Genomic DNA, 24,458 nt, shown 5'->3' with positions numbered 1-24,458 from the left:
TAAACTGAGCAATTTGCTAATCTAAGTGGATTTAGATCTGCAAATGACTTTGTGAATTGGGCCTTCTAATTCTACTTTTTGATTTCATTTTGAATCTACATACTACAGACATCGGGCACCATATATTATGCACTTCTAAAGTTAAATGAAAGAATATTGGAAAACAGGAATATTTCATTTATGGTATATTTAAATGGAAAAACGATAGCACGTAAATGTTGATGAAATGATTGACTTTTATAGGGTATATTAACAAACAGTAATGTCTAAAAGGTCGCACAGAGAGTTAGGTACTTAAGGTCTCCTTTAGAGTTTGGCAGATGGGGAGTTGTAATACTGAGGGCGGCATATCCGTCCCGCTTATTACATCATATCTCAGCCACTAAACTTGATATATGTGTATGACTTTCAGGTGCCCCGAAGGCTGACACCCGATGCATAATATTATATTAGAGTTGGAAACTTTATTTGCATGACAGCTTTTACTCAATGGAACCAAAGGCATTGCCTGTTGGTTCTTCTACTTACTCCTGAGGATAAATCTCACAGGAGTTTTTTGTGACTCATAAGGTGGTGTCCGTACAAGGGGTGAACTGAATGGCTTTTTGCCGACTTTGTGATGGTGAAGATGTAGCCAAGTTCCCAGATGGAAATTTTCAACGCACAGTTAATGAAGAAGCTCTTTAGACTGCGATGATGCAGGAGTTTTCAAAAGCTAAAGTGGCACCTCACCACTTAGAATATTTCCTAGAATGCCCATCCATTTTTGTAACCTAGCTACACTTGTGAACATCCTTTTTTGTGGTTGCCTTAACGTAAATGTGGCTAATAACATTTAACTTCTATTTGATATTCACCTATTAATAATACAATACTTATATTTTGAATGCGTGCAGGTAGCACTTTACCATTTTATAGCAACATTGTTTTAAACTATTTTTAACTGACCGACCTCCTCTACATCTCTATAGCTGGACTTTCTACAGAATGTTGTCTTCTGTCCGGCTGAAATGTACACGAATGCAAGAACATCAGATGATTCCATGTCATTTGGGACACATTTTTTAAGTCCAAGGGTTTCCTTTAACTATGTTATGCATTCTGGGAGTTGAAGTCTTGGTACATTTCAATTTAGCAAATGGGGTGAGCAAACCCTAAAGCAAAGATTTGCAAATAGAAAACGCCCAGGACTGGATATGTCCTCGTGTCTCTGATCACATGGTGCCTCATCTAGTGACGTTGATGGCGGGCGTATAAACCCTGATCTCAGACTGCTGCTGGCCCCTTGGCGCCATGATTCATGGAAAACACACAGGCACCCACCATGATTGCAAAAGAAACAAGAAGGATGCATGTCACTTTATTTTCATTGCCTCAGTTCCAGTGGCTTTCCAAAATTAGGATTGCTTTGAAAAGTGCAGTATCCTGTGTGTCCTCATGGCATGGACTGCAAATGAGTAGAGGAACAACGAATTAAATTTTGCCTGCTAATGTAACATCAAGAGAGATGTCTTCAAACACCAAGAAATAGTACATGAGAAGCTAGTAACAACACACAACTGGAATTGCTAACAGGGAATTCAGCCAAATTATTTGTGGGCTTGGAAACCTTGCTCTCAGATATGCTTAAGAACACATGTATAAAAGGTGTGTTTGACAATGAATGGCAGGCAATGTGAAGGAGGAAAGAATCAGTCCAGCTACCTGGAGCCTACAGGCCCAATGCAGCCATGAAGGGTCTTCTAAAGATAGCTCAGTGTGGGTGCATTTGGTGTATGTTTGTGTTTGTGGGTGTGTGGTGGGCAGATGTGTGGTGCGTGTGTGTGCACGCATGTGTTTGTGAGCGCATGAGTTTTGTGTAGGTAGTGCACAAGCGAAAAACTTACAACTCTGCAGAAGGCGCATATTTTTTTTTTTAAAAGAAAGCCGAGCTCGGACTCCATGTGTGAGATACTGCCGATGATCTGAAAGACCACTCAACTGCAAAACACCTTAAATATTAACTGAGCAACTTAGCAAGTAATACGTCGAAACTGGTTGTTTCTCGCACTGAATCCATTTATCTTATAACTGGATCACCAGCAGAAAACACGGATGCACCTTCGGGTTTCCCTTCCACATGAAACAATGATATTATGCAATATAAGTAAAGGGGATACAAGGATTTTCCCAGCACTCGCAGAAAAAGTATCCCCTCAGGAACATGTCAATGGGACCAAATGTAGGTCTTGTAGGCGAAATCTAAGATGCCCTGTAATGTCAATGTCTTTTGCTAGGACCTACCTTGAACATATAGATTTGATTTTGAAAGATGCTGCTGGGGTATATGTCATGACCGGAGGACACAGTGGCTCACACCCTTCCTCATAGTGATTTATCCTTCACCAGATCTACAGGAATTATGCAGCAGCGTAGGGCTGAATTATCCAGCAGGGTTGACTAACATAGGCAGCAAATGTTTGCGACAAACAAAGACAAATTAGAAATAACGTTATGCAGTTAAAGGCAAATTGTACACCACATGATTTACATTTTGTCCGGTTTGAGATATCAACACATAGGGATAACACAAACGTGTGTTGTGTCTGAGGACCAAAATGGTAGAATTCGGGGGTTAGTTGCTGCTGGTTTTTGTGACCATATCCCACTTTAAAAGTAAATAAAAATGGTGTCCACTGTCGACATAGTTTGCAAATGGTATGGAATGTGAAAGGTTCTGCTTTCCACTCATCACATGGTGTAGCAGCCCCTGATGCCAACATTAACTGAGGAAATGTATGCATATTATTTTTGTATGAGAGCTGCAAATGTTATGTAAGATGATGTGATATTGTCCAATTTATTCCGGCAACCATTATTTTTGTAGAATACCCTGCGTGTGGCCAATTGTCCTGCGCAAACGGAGCATGTTATAACACAAGTCAGCGTTGTGATGGGAAAACGGACTGCAGAGATTTGTCTGACGAAAGCAACTGCAGTAAGTTCACCATATCGCGCCCATTACATCTGTTTCAGATGTGGGTGATCCTGATTTCATGTTGCTGTGTGTTGTCAAGTAGATCACGCCTAATTCGTATTGCAAAAGGAGAGCTGTGTCTGTGTAAGGGTTGCAGTTGCAACTGCATACTGGCACAAGAGGCAGTGTCAGTATCATAATTTTAGAACAAGCTGGAGGTGTTTGCAGTGGCACAAATTGTATTTTCCTGCTACTTCAAAGAAGCCGTACAAACAGATATGATCCTCAAAGTGCTTTGAATTATGATAGCGACTGCCTCAAATGATTAACGTGCATTTTTCTTCATTTCTTGATTTACAATTAACCTCAGTGTACAAGAAAGTAACAGCATGAAAACAGTAACTCACAAAAACTCTCTATTTGTTACCTGAATAGATACATCATGTAAATGAGGCTTTATGTTAGTTTAGTACTGACAATTCTCTACCATGTCGTCTCTAAATTCACTTTTATGCTCCTGAGTTGTTTGTAGACGCCTCAAATCCCCCACTCACTGGCAGAGGAAGGATTGGCTTTTCCTCATTTTACATGTAACCTGTTCGTACATTCTGCAGGAATCTTCTCTAGATACGAGGCATGAATGCACATCTTTTCTGGGTCTGCTTGGACTCTAGGAATGCGCCTAGTTCTTTTGAATGTTGTAGGAGGCACTGTGATAGGCTTGCAAATTCCCCAGTCCTAGAGATGTGCTGCAACTATAACTTTCTTCTCAAGTTTAATGAAATGATACACATTTGAAGAATACAAAATAATTGCCTCATTGGGTCCAGCATTTAGAATACTTATATGAAAAGGATAGTCACTATTCTCTTAACTAATCTTCATAGAGAGTCACCGACTTTGTAGCAGCTGCTTCAGCTAACTGTGACAAGTAGCGCTAGTTGTGATGGTAGGTATGATGATGTGCACTTTGGCTCATTAAGAAATTCACGCAAAGCGTGATTGCAAGTCTCTCTGGCCAATTCCCAATCACTGACTATTAATCAATACTGATGTGGGTCAGATACAAATCCAGGCCTTGGACATTCTGTTCAGACACCTTGTGCTGTAGTGTCCTTACCTTTTTGTTCGAGGCCTGTTATTTCTTTGTAGTCACTTTAGTCTATAATTCCATACTTGCTAATGTGATTGCACTAATACAACATTCCTGTCCTGTTTGGTAGCTCGAAGATGTCTCAGCGACCAGTTTCAGTGTGGCAACGAAGAGTGCATTCCTCGGGCCTTCATCTGTGACCATGATGATGACTGTGGAGATGGCAGCGATGAACGCAATTGCAGTACTGTGGTTTTATTTACTTTCGGCTTTAGTTTACCACTCGAGTCAAAGTTTGTTGCTGTTAATGTGCTTTTTGTATAGTATCTATTTCTCTGCTGTATGGATTGGTTAGCTCTGTTGTGTTGAGCCAAAGTGTATTCTCTCTTTCAGGCTACCCAACCTGCAGCGGCAACTACTTCACATGCGGCAGCGGCCGCTGCATCCACCAGAGCTGGATTTGTGATGGAGATCTTGATTGTGAGGACTCTTCTGATGAGGATGGATGTGGTATGGCCAAGGACCACCCCTTTGAAATATCAATATGACAAAAGATGCTCTTTAGCCATGTTGCTTTGCCTGGTGCTGTGTCTCTTAAAAGTGCAGTACCACTTTGACTTGATTGAAAAGTAAACCCATTTCGAGGGCTATATTAATTCTAATTTGGATCTTGTTGTCAATCTCTTTTCCATGTAGAACTGAACTTTTTCCTGTGTGCAAATGTGCAGAGTGAAAAAATACCATACGTTTTTAACAAAACTCAAAAATTAAAAAAATCTCCTGTTTGAATTTATCACAAGTTCATACAATGTTTGCTTCGTCTTAGTAGCAAACTGAAATTCTCAGAAGCAATGTATGGGATTTTGGGCTCTCGCCAAAGAGCCGACAATATATTGTCAATGACAGAAGTGGAATGAGTCTGTTGGCAGTAAACCAGTTCTCCATATAGACGGGTGGGCAAAACGCAAAATGTGGTGCGCTGGCCTTGTTTACCGACTATCAGTTCAAAATTCTCCTCCAACAAAATGTGTTTGCATTGGGTCATACACCATACTAATTAGATCCACACACTGCTTTTCCATCGGCTGTAATTCCACCCTGAATTACAAAGCCGATGTTAACAGTGAAAAATATGCCAGTGGGAAAGACAATTCCCTTGCTGGTCTTGTACCAGGGTTTTTAGGGAAATTTATTGGTGTGCAAGAGTGGACCTGCTGCCGTTTGGCTTGGAAGCTTCTGCGGATTGCACACACAAGAGTCTCCCAACACTTTCCTTACACACCACACTAATTCCCACTTGCTTTTTCTGAATTAAAATTAAACCATCCTCTTTCCTCTGTACCCTACCCCCGCAAAGCACCTTTCCCGCCCTCCCGCCTCCCAGCTGACCACTCCAACACCCCTTCTTGATGGCGGCTGTACAAGCGCCAAAGGCAAGACCGTCTGCGCCTGAACCGCACCCAGCACCAGGAACCCTGAATCTCCATTAAAGCACCCCCTGGTCTGCCTCCATTACAACTCCAAAACCCTCCTCCGCCTCAGCACCGGACGTCTCAGCAACTGCTTCACCATCTCCCTCAAGGACACCCACGAACCCTTCACCTGCAGGAACTGCAACTTCAGTGCCAGCCTCAACAAGCCGAAGGTACGCTCCGCACACAAAGATACCAACAACCTCCACAACCCCATCTACTGCCTACTCCTTAACATCTGCTCCCTCCACAAACACGCCACCAAACTCTGGGACCTGATCGACACCGCCCACCCGACATAGCCTTTTTTACCGTGACCTGGACCAACCACACCTCGGATCCAGACATTGCCATTGCCATTCCTGATGTTTACAGCATCCCAAGAAGGGACCGGCCCTCCCACCCGGGTGCAGGACTCGATATTGTGCATAAGTCCTCACTGCGTGTCAAGGCCATTCCAGAAAAACACTCCACCACGATGGAACACTTTAACTTCCTGGTCCACTCCAATCACAACTTTTCCATCTGTGGCACCCTGGTGTACAAGCCACTCAGCCCCCGCCCAGCTTTCATAAACGATGTTGAAGACATCGCTACCCCCAGGCCCTGGCGTGAGTCAAATGCCTCCTCCTTGGCGACCTGAATTTCCACCTCGAGGACCGCACCGACCCAAACACCACTACTCTACCTGACAACGCCGCCCCCCTCGGCCTCAGACAACTGGTGTCTGCACCCACACACATCGCAGGACACACACTGGACCCTATCTTCACCTCAAGCAACTGGATCACCATTGAGACCATCTCCACCCCAGGCTGGACTGACCACCGCTGCATACACTTCACAATCACTGCACTAAGCAGCCGTACTCGCATCTCCAGGACCCCCCACAGGAAATGGAACAAACTCACCAACGAGCAACTCATCTCATCACTCACCAAATCCCTCCCTCCTCCCTCGTATGACGCCAACACAGCAGCACGCAATCTCAACGCATGGATCACCGAATGCGCTGACAATCTAGCCCCTCTCCAGCTAACATCGGCCAAACGCGTACCTAAGAAAGCCAGCTGGTTCACCACCGAACTCCAAGAATCAAAGCGTATCCGCAGACGTTCAGAGAAAAAAATGAGGAATAGCTAAACCAACGAAGACCTCGCCACATTTAGAGCCGCAACTGCCGCCCACTGATGAAAAATCAAGAACGCAAGGAAGGACGCACTCTGGGAGTGCATCAACTCCTCCACACACATCTCTAAGGAACTTTTCTCAGTCATCAACGAGTTCACAGATCCCCCCTCCGAAGCCACCAGCATCTCCCCATCACAGGACCTCTGCGACAAACTAATAAGATTCAGGACATTTACGGCAGCTTCCTCCCGGAAAATCCTGGCACCTGAACCTGTGACCGACCCACCCTCGGACCCCTGCCCGCATTACATACCTCAGAGCCAGTGCATTCATTGTCCCCGAGCTCCGTAATACAATCAACTGCTCAATCAACATGGGCACCTTTCCAGAGGACTGGAAACACGCTGAAATATGCCCTCTCCTGAAGAAACCTTTGGCCGACAAATCAGAACTAAAGAATTTCCGGCCCATCTCGCTGTTACCCTACCCTGCCAACGTACTGGAGAAAGCAATCAACGCATAACTATGGAATTTCACTGAGGCCAACAACTCCATGGACAGCTCCCAGTCTGGCTTCCGCAGCAATCACAGCATTTAGACAGTCCTCCTGACAGCCACTGACAACATCCGATTACTCCTATACGTCACAGTACTCATACTCCTCGACTTCTCAGCAGCATTCGACACAGCCTCCCACAGCACTCTGCACGCCAGACTCCACAAAACAGGAATCTGCAGAAGAGCCCTGGAATGGACCCAATCCTTCCCCTCCGGGAGGACGCAGAGGGTCAGATTCCCGCCCCACACTTCCAGACCCACAGAAGTCAACTGCAGAGTCCCCCAAGGATCCTCACTGAGTCCCACACTGTTCAACCTATACATAGCCCCTCTTGCTGCCATCGTCAGAAGCCACGGTATGAACATCGTGTCATATGCCGATGATACACAACTCATCATTCCCTCACCGAAGACCCGTACACGACGAAAAGGAACTTCCACTAAGGAATGGAAGCCGTTGCCACCTGGGTGAGAGAAAGCCGCTTCACGCTTAACTCCGACAAGACTGACCTCATCATCTTTGGAAACGCACCCTCAGCTGGGGATGACTCCTGGTGGCTCACATCCCTCAGAGCCCCGTCTGCACCGACTGAGCATGCCTACAATGTAGGAATCATCCTCAACTCCTCCCTATCCATGACCTACCAGGTAAACCCTGTCACCTCCTCCTGCTGTCACACACTCTGCAAACTTCGGAAGATCTTCAGATGGATACCAGCAGACTGTAGCAGGACAGTCACCCACGCCTTAGTCACTAGCAAGCTCCATTACAGCAACGCCCTGTACGCTGGCACCTCAACTAGGAACAGCAAAAAACTTCAACTAATCCAGAACGCCACTGCCAGACTCATTCTGAACCTCCCTTGCTGAGAACACATCTCCCAACACCTGAGGACCCTCCACTGGCTACCAGATGAGAAACAAGTCACCTGCAAGCTTCTCACCCACATGTATAAGGCCATTCATAACGCAGGACCAGCCTACCTGAACCACTAAGACTCCTTCCACACCCCCACCAGATCCCTCCGCTCTGCCCAGATGGCCCCGGCCACTGTCCCCCGCATCAGTAAAACCACCTCCGGAGGACGATCTTTCACCTTCACTGCAGCAAAGAGCTGGAACAACCTCCCCCTGCACCTCAGACAAAGCCCATTGCTCACCATCTTCAGGAAGAACCTCAAGATGTGGCTCTTTGGATAAGGCCTCTCCCCCCCCCTCAGCGCCTTGAGACCCTCACGGGTGAGTAGCTGCACTTTACAAATATTGATTGATTGATTGATTGATCCAGTTTTCCATGGACCGTCAGAAGGACTTGCAGTCTCCACAGGTAAAACTGGGGCAAGGATCTTGTTTACAATCTGAAGGAGAGAGATTGTGTTACTCAGTCTCTTTCTGGCATCAATGCCCCCTGATCTTTAACAGCTGAAGGGATCATGGCTTTAAACACAGACTTATTCAATGAAAAGAATGAACACTTAAAGAAAACAAAAATGCAGAAGCTATTTTCATTATGCCTTACTGTATTTGGCCATCTTTTTTATATTTTGGGTATAATACTGCTATTAGGATTGATATTTCTAAATTGTGAGACATGTGGGCCTATTTACGAAAAAGTCACGCAGTGCAGCACAGCAAGTCATCTTGCTGCATAGTAATGCAGGACAGGGAAAGGGCAGAAATGTGCCATACTTAAGGCAATATAGTGCATTCCTGCCTTTTCCCCTGTGCTGGTGCCCTTATGGCAGCCTCGCACCAACGCAGGCATCCTTGCACCATGGTGCAAGGGTGCCTCCATTGCATGCAGGATTGTTTTTGTGCAGGAAGGGACATCTTCTTATACAAAAACAATCCTGAGATGCCTAAAGATATTTCTCCTTGTTACACCTTTCCTGAGAAGGCATATCTTTTTTGCACATTGCCAGGTTTACCAGTTCTGGTAAATCTGGAAATGCATTAAAAAAAAACACCCTTGGAACGACTTCCCAAGGCAGAGTAAGGCAATGCAGTGATTTGCACTGCCTTACTTCAGACTGATGGAGCCACTCAGGGCACTTAAAGTGGCTTCATAAATCTGACATAAAATATACATATGACATAAATATGATATACATGTGTCATCTAGAAATATGCACAACGTTTCAGTTTAAATTCATAAAAATCATAGTTGTGCATATTTTGTCCTTGAATTTGCAATAGCCGGATTTTATTTTTTTCAATGGGGGCAGTGTAAAAATGGACACAGATAATTCATGAAGTATGCTATGTCATACAAAGTTATTTTCAATTTTAAATCATTGCTGTTTTGCCACATTACACATAGGATCATCAAATGTTGGATCATCTCCTGCCATGTTACCAATTTGCTTTTCAACGGCATCAGTGCGCAGAAATTGAATGTTAACTTAATCTCACGTCTGTTTCTACTCCAAGAAAGTGGTCACCGAGAGTGCTCACCCGGTGAATGGGCCTGTCCTACGTCTGGACGCTGCATACCAATTGAAAAATTGTGCGATAGAACAGCGGACTGTCCTACCGGGGAAGATGAAAGCAATAGCACTGTTGGCAGGAACTGCAGTAAGTGTCACAAGTGTGAAATGTGTCAGAAACATGAATGTACCAAATGGCGCTCCTAATGATTCTAGAGAGATGAAAACACAGCATGTTTGTGTATAATCAGGGCCACTGGGATTATGTGGCAAAAGAGAATCAATATACGTGGTGGGGTTGACTCATTATTGCAACAAGAGGCAAATTGTGGAGCATAATTCATCACTTACAGGGCAGTTTTATCTCGCTATTTTTCCATCTTATCACAGACTACATTAACTGGACAAATATTTCACCTGTTTAGTACGAGTTTAATATTTGAAAATAGCAATCACCAAAGAAATGCTGACCAATTAAACTCTGCAAAGGATCGGAGGAGCAGCATGTGAGATGGTGTTTTTTTGTAACTTTTGATCCGTTTGAGTTAGAAACAATTGTTTTGGAATGAAATTGGCAAATAAAGCAGTATTTGGGGGAGTAATGTGGCAAGTTAGTTATGGAGAAAACACAGCATAATGCCAGTGGTCCTGTGTGCAGTTCACAAAACATACGAGTGCCAGAGAATCATTGAGTGAGTTATATATTGTCATTGTTGAAGACAGAAAGGCTATTAGGGTAGCTTTAATAGTGAGACTTGAAACTTCTTTCACTTACAAATTACAGTAAGTACCAAAGTGAAAAGTTGATTTTTGACTCTGTGGTTTATGCTGTGTTCAATAAAATGGTATAACAAATATTTGTATTACGGCCCTCCTAAAAAAGATTGACATACTTCCTCGTAGCTCCGAACCAATCAAAAGAATGAAAAGCCCCTTATACTCTGAATACACGTCAACTGCCCATCTCTTGCAACCAAAAAACCTGATTTTCAGTCTTAAAAATTTGTCTTTTTCTAACGGATTTTTCTTCTTTTCTAACCTACAACTGCTCAAAGTGTTTGAATGGAAACTTGAATGGTAATCCAATGTGCCCCTTTCTTCAACTTTTTCATGGTTTAAGCTGGCAACATTTAAATGACACCAGAACAGAGAATTATTTTGGAGGGTCACAGACATACTTTCCTGCTCTACCTATATACAAGAGTAGCTGCAGCCTGTAAATAAAGATGAACTGACAGAATAAGCTGACTGAGTGGATGTCACTAGAACCAGCATGGTGATGAGTAGTCCTTGTTTCTATTCTTTAGATATATCTTTTAGTGGCATTATTATTTTGGTAGGTAAGTACTGAAATCAAGTTGTAATATAAGTTGAGTTGTAACAGCCTGTAAGAGCAGCGTGCCAGATCACACAACAGAGCTGAATAGTAAGGGGAAACTGAACTAATGTACATATCTGGTGGGGCTGTAGACCATATGTTGTATTACAGTGAAAATGCAGAAATTATTTCTACCTGAAAATCTGCATTTTTTATTTAATGAAATAGCTTTGTGTGGTGATGCACATGCTGGTGAGGGGCTTATTAAATATGTTAGGCAACATGCCCACTAAAGCCTTGCAGCAATAAAGAGGTATCAAATGCAAGTGTAAACTGTTGATTGTGTTTCCAACAGCAGTATCTGCAGCAAGTTATTGCATATCATAGCTAGGGATGGGCGTAACTTGCACCATTCTGTGCAGCGTAGTCAAGAAGAACTACTTAGGAATACCGTGCACTTACATGACCGTAGTAATACTGCACTAAGAAATAGCGCTAAATCCAGTGGGAAATGACCAGTGAGCGCGAGCAGCCACTCACGCTTACTAAATTTGCTCTTGGGGTAGGACTTTCTCCCAACTTACTACCTGCATTTAATGTTGTTTCTTTAGTGTAAATGCACCCTTATATCCAAAATGGATGTGAGGATGCATTTTGTGCTAAGAAACAGTGCTAAATGCAGCAGAACATGAATAGTGAGCATGAGCGGCTGGTCAAGCTTGGCAAATGTGCTCTCATGGTAGGATTACTTCACCCAAATTACTCTTAACTAGATGAGCAGGAGTAATCACATAATTATCGATAAATCTGTATCTAAGAGTAACTCTGAATTACCAAAAGTATTCTGATTACTGCAGCATAATCAAAATTGTGTCCAGGCCTATTCCTAACATTTATCACTGAAGGAAATAATGTCATATTAAATTTAATGATGCTCTTCCATCCTAAGGGAATAATTTGTTGCATGTATTACAAAAGAGAAAAACGATTCTTAGATTATCTCCTAATGTGAATATTTTCTTTATCTTCCTTCCTGCTATATGTTTTATCTTCCTGCTTATGTTTCATGGATTGTTTTAGGTATAGCTCTCTGTGCTGCGTTGAGTTGTCAGCACCGATGTCATGCTTCACCTACTGGCGGATCATGTTATTGCCCCTCTGGTTATGTGATCAACCCCAATGATAACCGGACATGCATTGGTAAGTGGCCAGAAAAAATGATGGGGATTATGAAAGTGATTTTCAGAGTCATGCCAACAATGTTACTCTCCCATCACCTCACTGCAGCAGCTTTTAAAAATATATTTCTAACTGAAATATGATATGATAAGCACCTACATTGATCATCTGCAATAGCTGTGCTAACGGATAATGTCATTCTCAATTGGGCATCACAATAATTTTCGCATTATGTGACTTTTGAACATTCGTAGAAAGCTGGACTCAATATTTGAGTAGTACATCATCTAGGGAGTGGAAGATTAATGGACAGAGCTAAAGATAGAGTCATAGTGAAGGTGTGGGCATGCAAGTAGTTCTTCCACCCAACTTGGATGCACCCACTCAGTGTTCATCTGCTGATGGCAGAAGAAATGTCACTGTATAGTCACTCTACCTTGACACAGTCTCCTACAGGCAACTTATGAATGCTTTGCTCTCTCCAGAAATGCATGGAAATGGAAGAGATTGAAAGATATTATGGAGGATGAGGGCATCTTGTTTTACACCAGAGAACACCTAAGACACAGAGGGACTCTTTTACTGTTTGGCTGGAGACTACCAGCCCGTTGAGTCAGTGGAAGTCCTCGCCACCACCCTGCAGTGGAAGACTGCCTATCATAATTAGAGGCCCTTATATGGTTGGCAGGAATCTGTGTCATGCAATGACATTCACTGGTGCCATTGATGTACCACTATATTTTCAGCCCACAAGCCTTTCTCTTTTCGTTTTCCACAACAAATCCCAAAGTAGAAGGTGCTGCTGAAAAACAAAGGTGAAGAGTCCTTGACAAGCAAGGAGTTTTCCCTGGTTGCCAGGGACATTTGTATGTTTTCCTTCCGGGAACAACGTTAGCAATGAAAAATAAGTGGGGATAGTCCTGACCTAAATAACGGAAGCTCACCACCAATGTGAGCTGGCAACCCAATGGTAGTTTGATCTCGCCAGCAACTGCATTCAGTCAAACTAGTAGAATTACTACTTTAGCTGCCTGGTTTCTACAGGCATAGCAGCTGCATCTGTTGTGCTAATGTGAACTTCCCAGCTCTATTATTCTTGTGTGATTACAGCAATCAAAGATGGTATTATAGCAGCATTCATAATAGTGTGAGTGTAAAAAACTGCTGTACTCATTAACATGGCAGCTATTCAGTCCAGGAGAGTAGAGGCAGCTGGATATAGCTACAGTGTCTTTGTACCAATGGCTATCTGGTGAGAGAACAGGATAACATCAGAAGCTGCAGAGCACCAGTTGAGCAATTCCTACTAGAGCGGAATGGTTGGAGCATGAGGACTAATCAGAGCTAAGACTGCCACCAAGAACCACTTAATGAGTAGAAAGGAAAATGAAAGGTTTAAATAGAAAGGAGGGTCAGCCCTTTGTAAGAAAACAAATAAACTATGCAACAGAAAAGACTTCCCTCATGAAATGAGTGTGGTACTAGATTATAATTGTCAGAATATCATCTGACAAAAAACTGGTGTTAATAATAGAAATTCGAAACCCAATGGGAAGGTATTTTTCTAAAATATATTTAGGGAATGATGTGTATACGAAATCCTTTGTGGCATTTACTAAACCAGACAACGCCTCTGTTTGTGTGGTTTAGTAAATGCAGAGTAACAAAACGCAGAGCAGCGCATAGAGCTGCCTTGCATTACATTGTGTCAGGTAGGCGTTACATGGGTGGAGAATGGGCAATCTCATGTATCCATCTATTTATTTTGATGCAAACTCATAATTTCAAAGAGTTGCATACCTATGTTTGTGCCAAAATGGTGCCCCTACCGAACAGAGGCACAACTAGGAGAAATTGCTTTATTTGACCTTGTTATGTCCTCTTTCCATATATGTTGCATACTATAGCTCATGTAGCAAGAGAAATTAACCCCTAAGGTTTGTTTTGGTGCAGAAAGGTGTTCCTTCCTGCACAAAACCAGTCCTGCCCATCATGCAGGCATCATTGTGCATATCTTTGTAAATATGGTTCATTTCCACTCTTTTCCTTTCACATAATGCAGCACAGTAACTTCCCTGTACAACTGTACAGCCGGCGTGTTAATTGGAATCACAGCTCACAGAAAGAAATCACAGTGTCATTTTAACTGCTAAATACACGAGGCACATGAGCAAATTGACTAAACTTACATTACAACACTGTGAAGTAGTCCACACATCAAAAGCAAAAGATTAAACTATCCGCTAAGTATCCAATTTGCAAAGAATCCTTTTTGCAGACGGTGCAGCCCTGTGTAGGCTTACATCTTGTCCAGAACTGGAGCTGATAATAACATGATTCAGTTGCTCACTTACATTTTTATGGACCTCCACCATGTGTATGCTTCATGCTTGTCCATTTTGCTATACCACTCTTCCCGTCCCTTTCCCACTGGTTCTCTTGGGCACCATACCTTTTGGGGATGTCTGGGAAATCACCAGCACTTATGGAATCAAAATATCCCTGAAGATGCATCAGACCATGAAAGAGAATTGAACACTTCTAACAGAGAGTGCACTCATCATTGTGCCATGGTATACTGTGATGGTGACACGAAATCTCTGTCAGTTATTTCAGCCCTAAATGTTTTCTTTACCAATACTCTGCTATCAAAAAATCACCATCGTGCAAAAAATAGTACAAAGATGGCAGATACTATATCAGTCGTTTGACATTTTCATTAGTTACTCAATTGGCTCCAGTACTTCATTTGTGATAGAATGAGTGCCTATGCACAAAGCTCTGCTCTGAAACCCACAACCTGTATTATTATTAAACATCAGTGTACCGTATACCAGGCTATACAAGGCGTGTAGTCTTAAATCGATCTCATGGCTCTTCCATCCTCTATCAGACACTCCCTGTCCCTTTATCTCACTCGTGCAAGTTCCTGCTCTGTACCTTAGTGGTGTTTTTTTCATCTTTTTCTTTCTGTTTATCTTTGAGTGTTTTTGACACTTTTGCTTTCGTCTGATAAGGAAAAAGAAGTGTTGATCCCCCAAAATGAGTGCCAGTGTGCCCCACCGGCAGCCACCTGCTCAAATTAAGTACTGGTTGCCTCAAACTGGAGGTTTACTCTCATTTGAGCTGTGAGGGAAGATTGCAAAATTCCTAATTAATTTAATTTGTAGCATTAGACACAGATATACAAACATGAAATACTTTAGAAACCAGTTACACAAGAAGGATGGCACGGAGAACAAAAGGATTGCTTGTCCGTCGTTTTACTGGTTCATCATTAACCAGAAGAATGCCACTGAGCCGAAACTTCTGGAAGCACTGGTTCGGTGCTTTGCACGTGAGCCAGCATTTCACATACTTTTTCATAAATAGTCACTTTTAGGCAACAAACCACTCCATTCATACCCTAAATGGTAACTGTCCTTGTGAGGACTTACAAAGGTCTCACACACCAATACACAAAAAATGTAGAAGAGTCTATGTTGTGGCTGAATTGTCTTTGGAGGTCAGTGATAGAAATATATAGCAGCATTGCCGACCTGCCACAATGTGTGGCTTCCGGGGCCTGCAGGACTGCAATATGCTTGTGAACTGATTTAGGACAGGCAATGAATAACTCATGTGATTATTGCTATCTGGAGCTTTAGAGGTCTTTGTGTGTTCAGAAGTGCAAGGGTTGTGGTGAATGAGTGCTCTGTTGCCCCTGGAGGAGGGAAGAAGGTAAGAAAGCGGGGAGTGGAGGGCTCGGAAACGTGTTCAGTGTTCTGAAGGCACAGAGTTCACCACAGGGCTGGATTTGATCTTGTAATTTGGTGGGCGATAGTCTTGCTGGGGTGGCAGAGGAGATTACCTCTATCGCACTCTCATCAGTGCGCTATGCCTCAGGGTCTAAATCAGGCCCTTATTTCGCCACTTATGTTGTATGCCTGAATGTTTTACATTTCCTTTCCCAATACAAGCGTCACAGAAAACTATAACCATATTTCCTTTGCCATTGCCCTAGATTTCGATGACTGCAAGATGTGGGGAGTCTGCGACCAGCTATGTGAAGATCGTGTGGGCAGTCACCACTGCAGCTGCATAGAAGGGTACACTCTAGAGCACCACAGGCACTGTCGTGCTAACACCTCATGTAAGAATTTAGCCTTGGTTTGTTTGTTCCATACCTGAAGTCTGCTGTCAAATTTAACCAGTGTTATTTGATAGCTAATATGATGATTTGCAGAGTGGCATGTTTTATACCAGGTAAACTGTTATGGTCTGCTAACAGCAGATCAGTATATGCACGTAGTGTGTAAATTGAATGCTGTCTCAGAAAAAGGCAAATTACTACTGCTACAGATTGAATGACTATCAATAAATCATTCAATTTGTAAAGCGCGCTACATACCCGTGAGGGTTTCAAGGCGCTGGGGGGAGAGGGTGCTGCTACTGCTGGAAGAGCCAAGTCTTCGAGCTATGACATAACATAGCATAACATATGTCTTCAAGAAGAAGCTGAGAGGTGTAGATTTGTGGTAGATGTCCCTTGTCCTTCACATCCTAGCTCTCTGATTTGGATCATAACTCTGACATGAGCTGGGCTTCTTGTGTCCCATTGACTTGCCTGACAGACATGTGCGTGGTGGAGCTCATGTTGTCAGCGTGGTGCAGAGCCACATCCTAGTTCCACACTCTTATCTGCACATTTCCATACTGCGCCACTACATGTATGAATCTGAACAATAATAAGCAAATGTTTAGGAGCTTCTGGTATACCAAATTTTGATGTAGTATTGACAGTCCCTGATGTGTTCTTTCAGCTGGGTCGCCATCGATAATCTTCTCCAACGGCCGGGATTTGCTGATCGGGGATGTGCATGGACGAAACCTCCGCAACCTCGTGCAATCCCGTAATCGAGGGGTGGCCATTGGTGTGGACTTTCATTACCAGCTTCGCAGAATATTCTGGTCCGACACAGTGCAAAACAAGGTAGGACAAAGCTTCAAGTGAAATAGATTTTTGGGCAGGTAAGGCCCAGGAAGCATGATATGCTGCGTGGGTATCATATTTGTGACTCAAGCAGACAAGGGAAGTTTCCTGTCTTTCCACAATATGAACTTTAAAACACAATTTCGAATTATACTGTTACAAGGATACATTAAACAAAGCGTGCTTTTATAGGATTCTGTCCTAAGCTACTTTTAATTTTATTCTCAACGGCGTCCACATTCCTAATCAGGCGAATAGTAGACATTCTTTCCAAACTAGTCGGATTTTTGTAAGCAATTTTTTGAAACCCGATCGTTTCAGATGTGAATGCTACCTTACCATTCTGGATGATAAAAATCTGATTTCTGCAGCATGAGCGTAATGGGTTGGTAATTGGGTCGTGCATAACAACTATTGTCAGCATTGTTCAGAAAGAGAAGCTCTTTGGTTTCACATCTTTTTTTTCCTAAGATACAAAATGGTTAGATGTTCCAAAGACTAAGGAATGACTTCAAACTTACTTTATATAAGCAGTGTAAACATGTTGTAACAACTTGGTTGGAGTCTTTTCTACACTGATATCTCACGTTTCTTCGTTTTTAAAAATATGTATTCATGGACTTTTTTTTATGCTGCGCCTGATGTATTGCAGGACGTCTCTTTAAGAATTTTCAAAAAAATCAAGTGGTGAAATGTTGTTTTTTTAAAGTGTTGTTTCAAAACATGAACCACTTTTAATAAACAACTCAGATGAATAAAAGTGTTGTGGTGGTAGTCCAAAAAGCACAATGGGGGTCTCATTTACAAAGCTTGTGGTGCAAGGCAGTGCCTTGCTGCGCCGCACATTTCTGTCCTCTCCCCCTGCGCCGGCGCAAAATATGCTGCAATGTGCCAATGCCGGCACCCTTGCAGCATGGTACAAGGGTGCCTGCATTGGGGGGATGATTGTTTTTGAGCCGGAAGGGCCATCTTCCTGCATAAAAACAATCACAAGAGATGTTTGTCTTTTTCTTGTGCTACCGGATACATGACACATAGAAAGAGGAAAAAATCTGCAGCACACATAGAAAGAGAAGAAAACAGGGAGAAAGAAAGATATTTCTCCCCATTGCATCACTCTTACGCCACCCCTGAGATGGCGTAGGAATCTGACACATTCCCAGACTTGTAAATCTGGGAATTTGTCCGATTCCTTCAGGTTCCATATGTGTTGGATGGGAACACCCTAAGCAACATCCACAGAACACCCCTTTCACACAGTGTTTACAAGGCCATGTAAAGCCACGCAAGGTGGCCTTGCATGGCCTTGTAAATATGGGCTGGCACACTGTGCCACTGGCGCATAAAAAAATGACGCTCCAGTGGCGTAGTGTGCTGCTAGGGTCTAGTAAATGAGGCCCTAATTATCTGCATCTGATTCGTTTGGACATTTTTAGTTATCTGGATGGGGAAAAATATAGAAGAGAACATTTGGGCCCTCATTTGGAGTGACCTGGTTAATTGCAATATGTGTGGTAACTCCTGTTACCCTGTATATTACAATTATGAGTTTTGTGATAAACATAAGTAGGTCAGAACTGCAGATCTTTATAAGGGAAGCATTTTGTTTTTTACTGGTGCATGTAGATTTTGGTGTGATAAAAACAAAAGCTGCATGTTAATTCCGAAAAACTCAAAATTGGGTAGCAAATACTTGGCCACTTTTAATTAGGACCTTAGTTGCAATATTAGGTGCAAATCCTGTTCAAAGGTTCAGTGCTTCTGTTCCCCCATGCTGTCTGGTGACATACTGAATACAGTATGGAGAGTGGACATTAGAGCAGTTCAGGTCATACATGAGGAAAGAAAATGGTTGCTTCTATGGCTTTCTTTGTTAAGATAAACCCAGACTTCTTTTACACTTCTGGACCAATATGGTTGTCATAATGCTTCTATTTAGGGCTTGATATAAATCTCGGTGAAGGGAATACTCCATCACAAATGCATTTTCCATCCACCGCTTAACAATCTCCATAGGATATAATGGGATTGTAATACGGCAGACTGTATGTCCGTCATGTTTGTGACACAATGTTCCCCTCCGATAAGATCTAAATCAGGCCCTCAATTTGAGATCAGTAAATTGATGAAAATAGAGTGATACAATGTCACTAGGGTGTCTCAAGTAGTCCATTAGTAAAGCCAGTAAGATGACTTCAATGAGAAATTGTCCTTACACCACAAAAAGTTGTTTTTAAATGAACATGATAATGTTTCCATAGCCAAGATGAAAAAACTCAGAAAGTCAGGTTGAGGTAAGCCAAGCATTCCGTTTCAACTACTTTCAATGGCATTGACTTTTCCCTTAGACATCAATTTGACAAAACATCCCAACCTTACAGGAAAAATTATCATCATGCAACCTTTACCCCAGTGACATCACAAAATTGAGATGTAGTGCCCCCCTTGTCCCACAACCGCTTTCTATTCAGTGGTAGGTGAAGAACAATGAGTGTGTTACAAAAAGTTAGTAGGGTTGTTTTCACTAATTTCACGACCTCTAAGTCTAGGAGAAGTAGCTGCTAACCTTATCTACCCCTAATAGACTTTCATCTTAGCAACACTGAGCATACATTTTCCTCCAAAATGTAGATATGTGTTCTCTAATTGGCCAGCCATTTCCCCACAGAAACTGCATGCCATTATTTCACATTTAGATTTAAACTTTCCCTAAAATGAGCATGAAATGGGTGCAAAATAGCATATATCTCACTGTAAAACCAGCACATCAGTTATTTGTGTGAACCTGTCAAACTGCTTGAAACTGGCCCCTCAGTCAGGCATAGCATTGCATTTATAACTAGGTCTATCTTTTCCACACCAGAGGAGAGAGAGAGGGACATCATTGTGACACAATAGACAGGCTTCATCCTAATAAGTTGTGGTAGGAGATGTTTATTTTCTAATTATGGGCACCACATGAAGGTCTACTTGGCTATCTTTTCACAATATCACATGGTGACAGGGATGACTAAGTCCTTGCATTTGCTGTCTAATCATTTGTGGTTAATATAACACACACTGCTTAGTATTTATGTTCCTTTACCCATGGCTGCTTGGACACAATGATCGGAGACCAGGAACTCTTAAAACATTAGGTTGAGCTTTTCGAGTAAGTCCACCACACTTTTCCATGCTATGCTTCTGTAGCATAAGTGCCATCACCATTAGGTTGGATATTCACATAGGTTGGGTGATTTTTCCCTCTGTTCGCTCAAGACTGCAGCTCGCGCCTGTGCCCTCACAGTATCTGTTTCTGTCTCTGGAATTACAAAATTACAGAGAAAAGTAAGAACATTACTGAAACTAGTGTTTAATTTGAGATGGTGATTTTCAAGGCTTGGCACCTGCACTCTGTCAATACCAGCACTTAGGACAGTCTGTCACATATTAGTGCTGTTTGTCTAATTTTGTGATGAGCACAGCAACAGTTGTTTAATAAGTCAATATACATTAAAATGACTAATACCTGCCATGCAAGCAATAATAATAGCTTAGACCGCAAGTGCTAATCATCATTAATGTACATTAAGTCTGAATAGGCACACTTATAGGAGTGTGTTGGTTAGTTGTATTGGTACTATCATTGGCAGTGCTGGCGGGGCAATGGGTGGTGCAAGCTGCACTGGCCTTTGGACAAGTGCCATGGCACTCATGTTTTTCGAAATTAAGCACTGACTGAAACAAACCTTTTCATTTACGGTGGAGTAGATTGTTTAGTTCTAAAAGTTTTTTGAATGTTAGTCTGCAGATTTTAATCACTGTCCCAAAACACCTCCTACTCCTCAACTTAGTCATTCTCATCTCTGTTGTCTAACGGTCATCAAAATGTATTCCTCATATGCGTATGTTCCAAATTTTTAGCTTGCCACTCTACATTTAGTCGTTTTTCCATGGTTCAGATCTGGTCCAGACCTACTATTTTTTAAATTTATTTGGGCATTTCTAAAGGACCGTGAATTGAGTGTTTCTGCTGCGTGAGGATGCTTTGAAGGGGGAAAATTGGTTGAGTGGTGCAAGGGTATAATTCTAGTCGATGGCATCTACAATCTGTTTCGGGGGCCGGAATGGTCGAATATTGCATCTAGAGGATTAAATCCAAATGCAGAGTCCTTGGGTTGCTGTGGGTTCCTCTAAACCCAAAGGCATAAAATGGTAAACCTTGTAGTGGGAGTGACAACACAGGATTTTCATGCACCCTATTAAGAAACTCTACCATTCATCTACTGTCACAACTTCCTTTTTATTGCTTCACCTATCATAAACAAATCTTACCTGTATACTTTAATAATTCATAGTAAAACATCTTCCTCATGCGATATAAATAGAAGCAGGCATGTGTTTATACTATAAATGTTTATACCATGCATCCATTCTAATCTTTCTATAGTGTTCTAACCACAAATCCTGCATTACCTTGCAAGTTGACTTGCTGTTAATATTTCTACTTTTCCTGCTAGGTGTTTTCTGCAGACATCAGTGGATCTGACATTCGTGAGGTGTTAAATGTTTCAATTAACAACCCAGAGAACTTAGCAGTGGATTGGATCAGTAACAAGCTCTATGTAGTAGAGACCAGTGTAAACAGAATAGATGTGGCAAATTTAGATGGAAGCAACCGTGTGACTCTAATTGCCGAAAATTTGGGTGTACCAAGAGGAATAGCACTGGATCCAACAGTTGGGTAAGTTACTGTGAGATTAAAGCCCACTGATCCTATAAGAGATTGCCAATGAATTTACTAGTACATTTTCTGATTGCATCCAGCACAATCTCTCTGCTGTATCCCTTTGGAAATCTATCTATCTATCTATCTATCTATCTATCTATCTATCTATCTATCTATCTATCTATCTATCTATCTATCTATCTATCTATCTATCTATCTATCTATCTATCTATCTTTCTATCTGCTTGTCTGTCTGTTGTTCTGTCTGTCCATCTGTCTATGTCTATGTCCAGACACCACAATAGTGACTTTATTGCACTATTATCTTATGTGGGTAAAGTGTGCAAGTGAGGATATTGGTGGCCCTGGCAGATGCCAGCTGCTAAACCATAAGTATAGTAAGGGTGCTACAACAATCAGTATAGGAGCTGTGAAATGGGAATTCACGAGAGAGGACATGAGGAGCTGACAATTTAGCCATCACAGTGGGGGGGGGGTAAGAGTGGAAGGCACAACGTGATGGCTGAAAGCTGGCAGGGAGGCAATAAGCATAGAAGAGAATGTGGGGATAGATGACAGGAGCAGTGCAACTGTGTATAGTGAGGCAGAAGGGAGATCGGGTGCATGCAAACAGTTTAGCAATAAGCACACTAGGGATGGGATACAGATCATAATTCTACTCTTTATGCCCCGTAAGCAAGTGTTTAGACCATGCAGGGGTAGGCAAGGGCAACTCATGGCAGAGGGGGCAGTTTCGCCACTGGAATATGTGGGTGCATTCTTGATTTTAGTATTGACCTGATGATAGGTGGCAATTAAGATGAATGCAGTCATTTGAGATTTAGGGCCTGATTTAGAACTCGGAAAATGGGTTACTTCATCACAATGGTGACGGATATCCCGACCACTGAAATCTAAATCCCAGAGAATATAATGGGATTTAGCTGGTGGCGGATGGGGTATCAGTCAAGTAACCCATCCTCCCAGTTCTAATTCTGGCCCTTAGTGGGAAGAAGGTGGCATAGGAAATTAAGGTGGGAGGGCAGTGAGTAGTCTAGCTAATTTCTAGCTGTTAGGCCAGGAGCATTCAGTTTGGAAAAATTCAGTCGGGGCATAACATATTAAAGAGAATGAGCGCTAGATGTAGGTGAGATGAAGCACATAGAAGACAGTTGTCTATCTATTTTAATAATTCTCATTAGGTTCTAGAGTTCCTTGCTGGCAGTAGTTACTTTCTTTGATGTGATGTCTTATTTGGGTACACATACTTCTGGCTTAATTTACACTTATTCAGTTTGTGGCCAGTCACCAGTCTTCCTCTATTTGAGTTTCTCTTTTGTCTTTGTCAGAGCTGGAATTCCTGTCACATCATTTGTTTTCTACTTGTGTCAATATAGATATGAACCTATATTGAATATATATGCCCTGCAGCGTCCGTGCATCATTCATTCATTCACATTTTCATACATGTTGAAGGTCAGTACAGTCGCTTAAATCGTGCATTAGTAGAATTTAATCTTATCACCTGGGGCATAAGGACAGTACTTTGTGGCCATCCTTCATGGGGGTCCATCCTCTGCCTGCCTATAGGGCTAAGTCCAGGGTCGGACTGGGGCAAAAATAGGCCCAAGCACCAAAATAAAAGGGGACCTTTTTAGTGAACCAGATAGCTTAAAAAGTGGCCTACATTTGCAAATCAGGCTCAGGCCAATTTTGAGCTTGTAAAGACAATCTATATAGGTATTTTGTAAGGTATTGGAGAACTGAATTCAATTGTGCTTGCTGCAAGCACTGTTTGTGGTAATAGCAAGAAAATAACCAAAACACAAAATACAAACTTTTTCAGCCAGAGTTGATAAAGTTTTCTATAAATTCGATCCTGTTTGAGAAACCATAAGACAACTGCACAATGACCGGTGGGGCAAAGAGTGCGGTTAAAATGCCTCAGACAGACCTCAGAGCTTTTTTCACCTGAAAATATCTGAACTCTCCATCCATACAACAACAGCCCAGCTTTGCCGACTGGAAATCTACGAAGGATAAGCACACCACAGTTTAGGAAAGCCCACAAAAGAGGTTGTTGCCTTTCTGCCTTGCACCAAGGTACTGAAATACACCTCTTTTAAAACTAAGGGCCATATGTATGAAGACATTTTCCCAAAGACACAGAATGGGTAAAACCCTTTGATACATCTGGCCCAGGTTCGGTGGAAAACCACATCTTGTGTCTCCGAACACTGAATAAATTCCACTGTTGAATTCCTTTTCTCCATCCCGATTGGTTTTGTTTGCACCTTTTCCCTAATTCTTGATGTACGACCCTTTGATATTGCAGCTCGCAATTTGCGAATCTTTGCGATACCAAATGCACAAAAGTGTAACTCACACTGTTTGTGATTCCCAGTGGGGTCGAAAATGACCCACCTCATTAATATTCATGAGGTAGGTTGCAATTTGCGACCCCATTGGGAATGGCCGTACTCACAGGGATGGGGGCCTGCTGGGGACAGCAGACCACCACGTCTGTGAGTGGTTTCAAATAAAGCAGTATTTAAAAAAAAAATATAGCCTGTTTTCCTTAAAGGAAAACGGAATGCATTTCAAAAGCAATAATGAAAAGTTTTCTTTTCATTTTTTGCCGAGCA

The 24,458-nt window shown here is 42.4% G+C and overlaps 1 protein-coding gene across 1 annotated transcript in view; it reads left to right on the top strand.

Moving 5' to 3' along the window:
• Positions 1-24,458, top strand: part of LRP2 (LDL receptor related protein 2) — a 363,947-nt gene that overhangs the window by 80,806 nt on the left and 258,683 nt on the right. The window contains exons 5-12 of the mRNA XM_069225286.1: positions 2,867-2,977; positions 4,180-4,293; positions 4,443-4,559; positions 9,641-9,784; positions 12,035-12,154; positions 16,137-16,265; positions 16,936-17,105; positions 21,605-21,828. Of these exons, the coding sequence (XP_069081387.1) occupies positions 2,867-2,977; positions 4,180-4,293; positions 4,443-4,559; positions 9,641-9,784; positions 12,035-12,154; positions 16,137-16,265; positions 16,936-17,105; positions 21,605-21,828 (1,129 nt within the window). The remainder of the gene's footprint in view (positions 1-2,866; positions 2,978-4,179; positions 4,294-4,442; positions 4,560-9,640; positions 9,785-12,034; positions 12,155-16,136; positions 16,266-16,935; positions 17,106-21,604; positions 21,829-24,458) is intronic.

The sequence above is a fragment of the Pleurodeles waltl genome, chromosome 3_1, assembly GCF_031143425.1.
Source record: "Pleurodeles waltl isolate 20211129_DDA chromosome 3_1, aPleWal1.hap1.20221129, whole genome shotgun sequence".
NCBI lineage: Eukaryota > Metazoa > Chordata > Amphibia > Caudata > Salamandridae > Pleurodeles > Pleurodeles waltl.
This window is presented reverse-complemented; position numbering and strand designations above follow the sequence as displayed.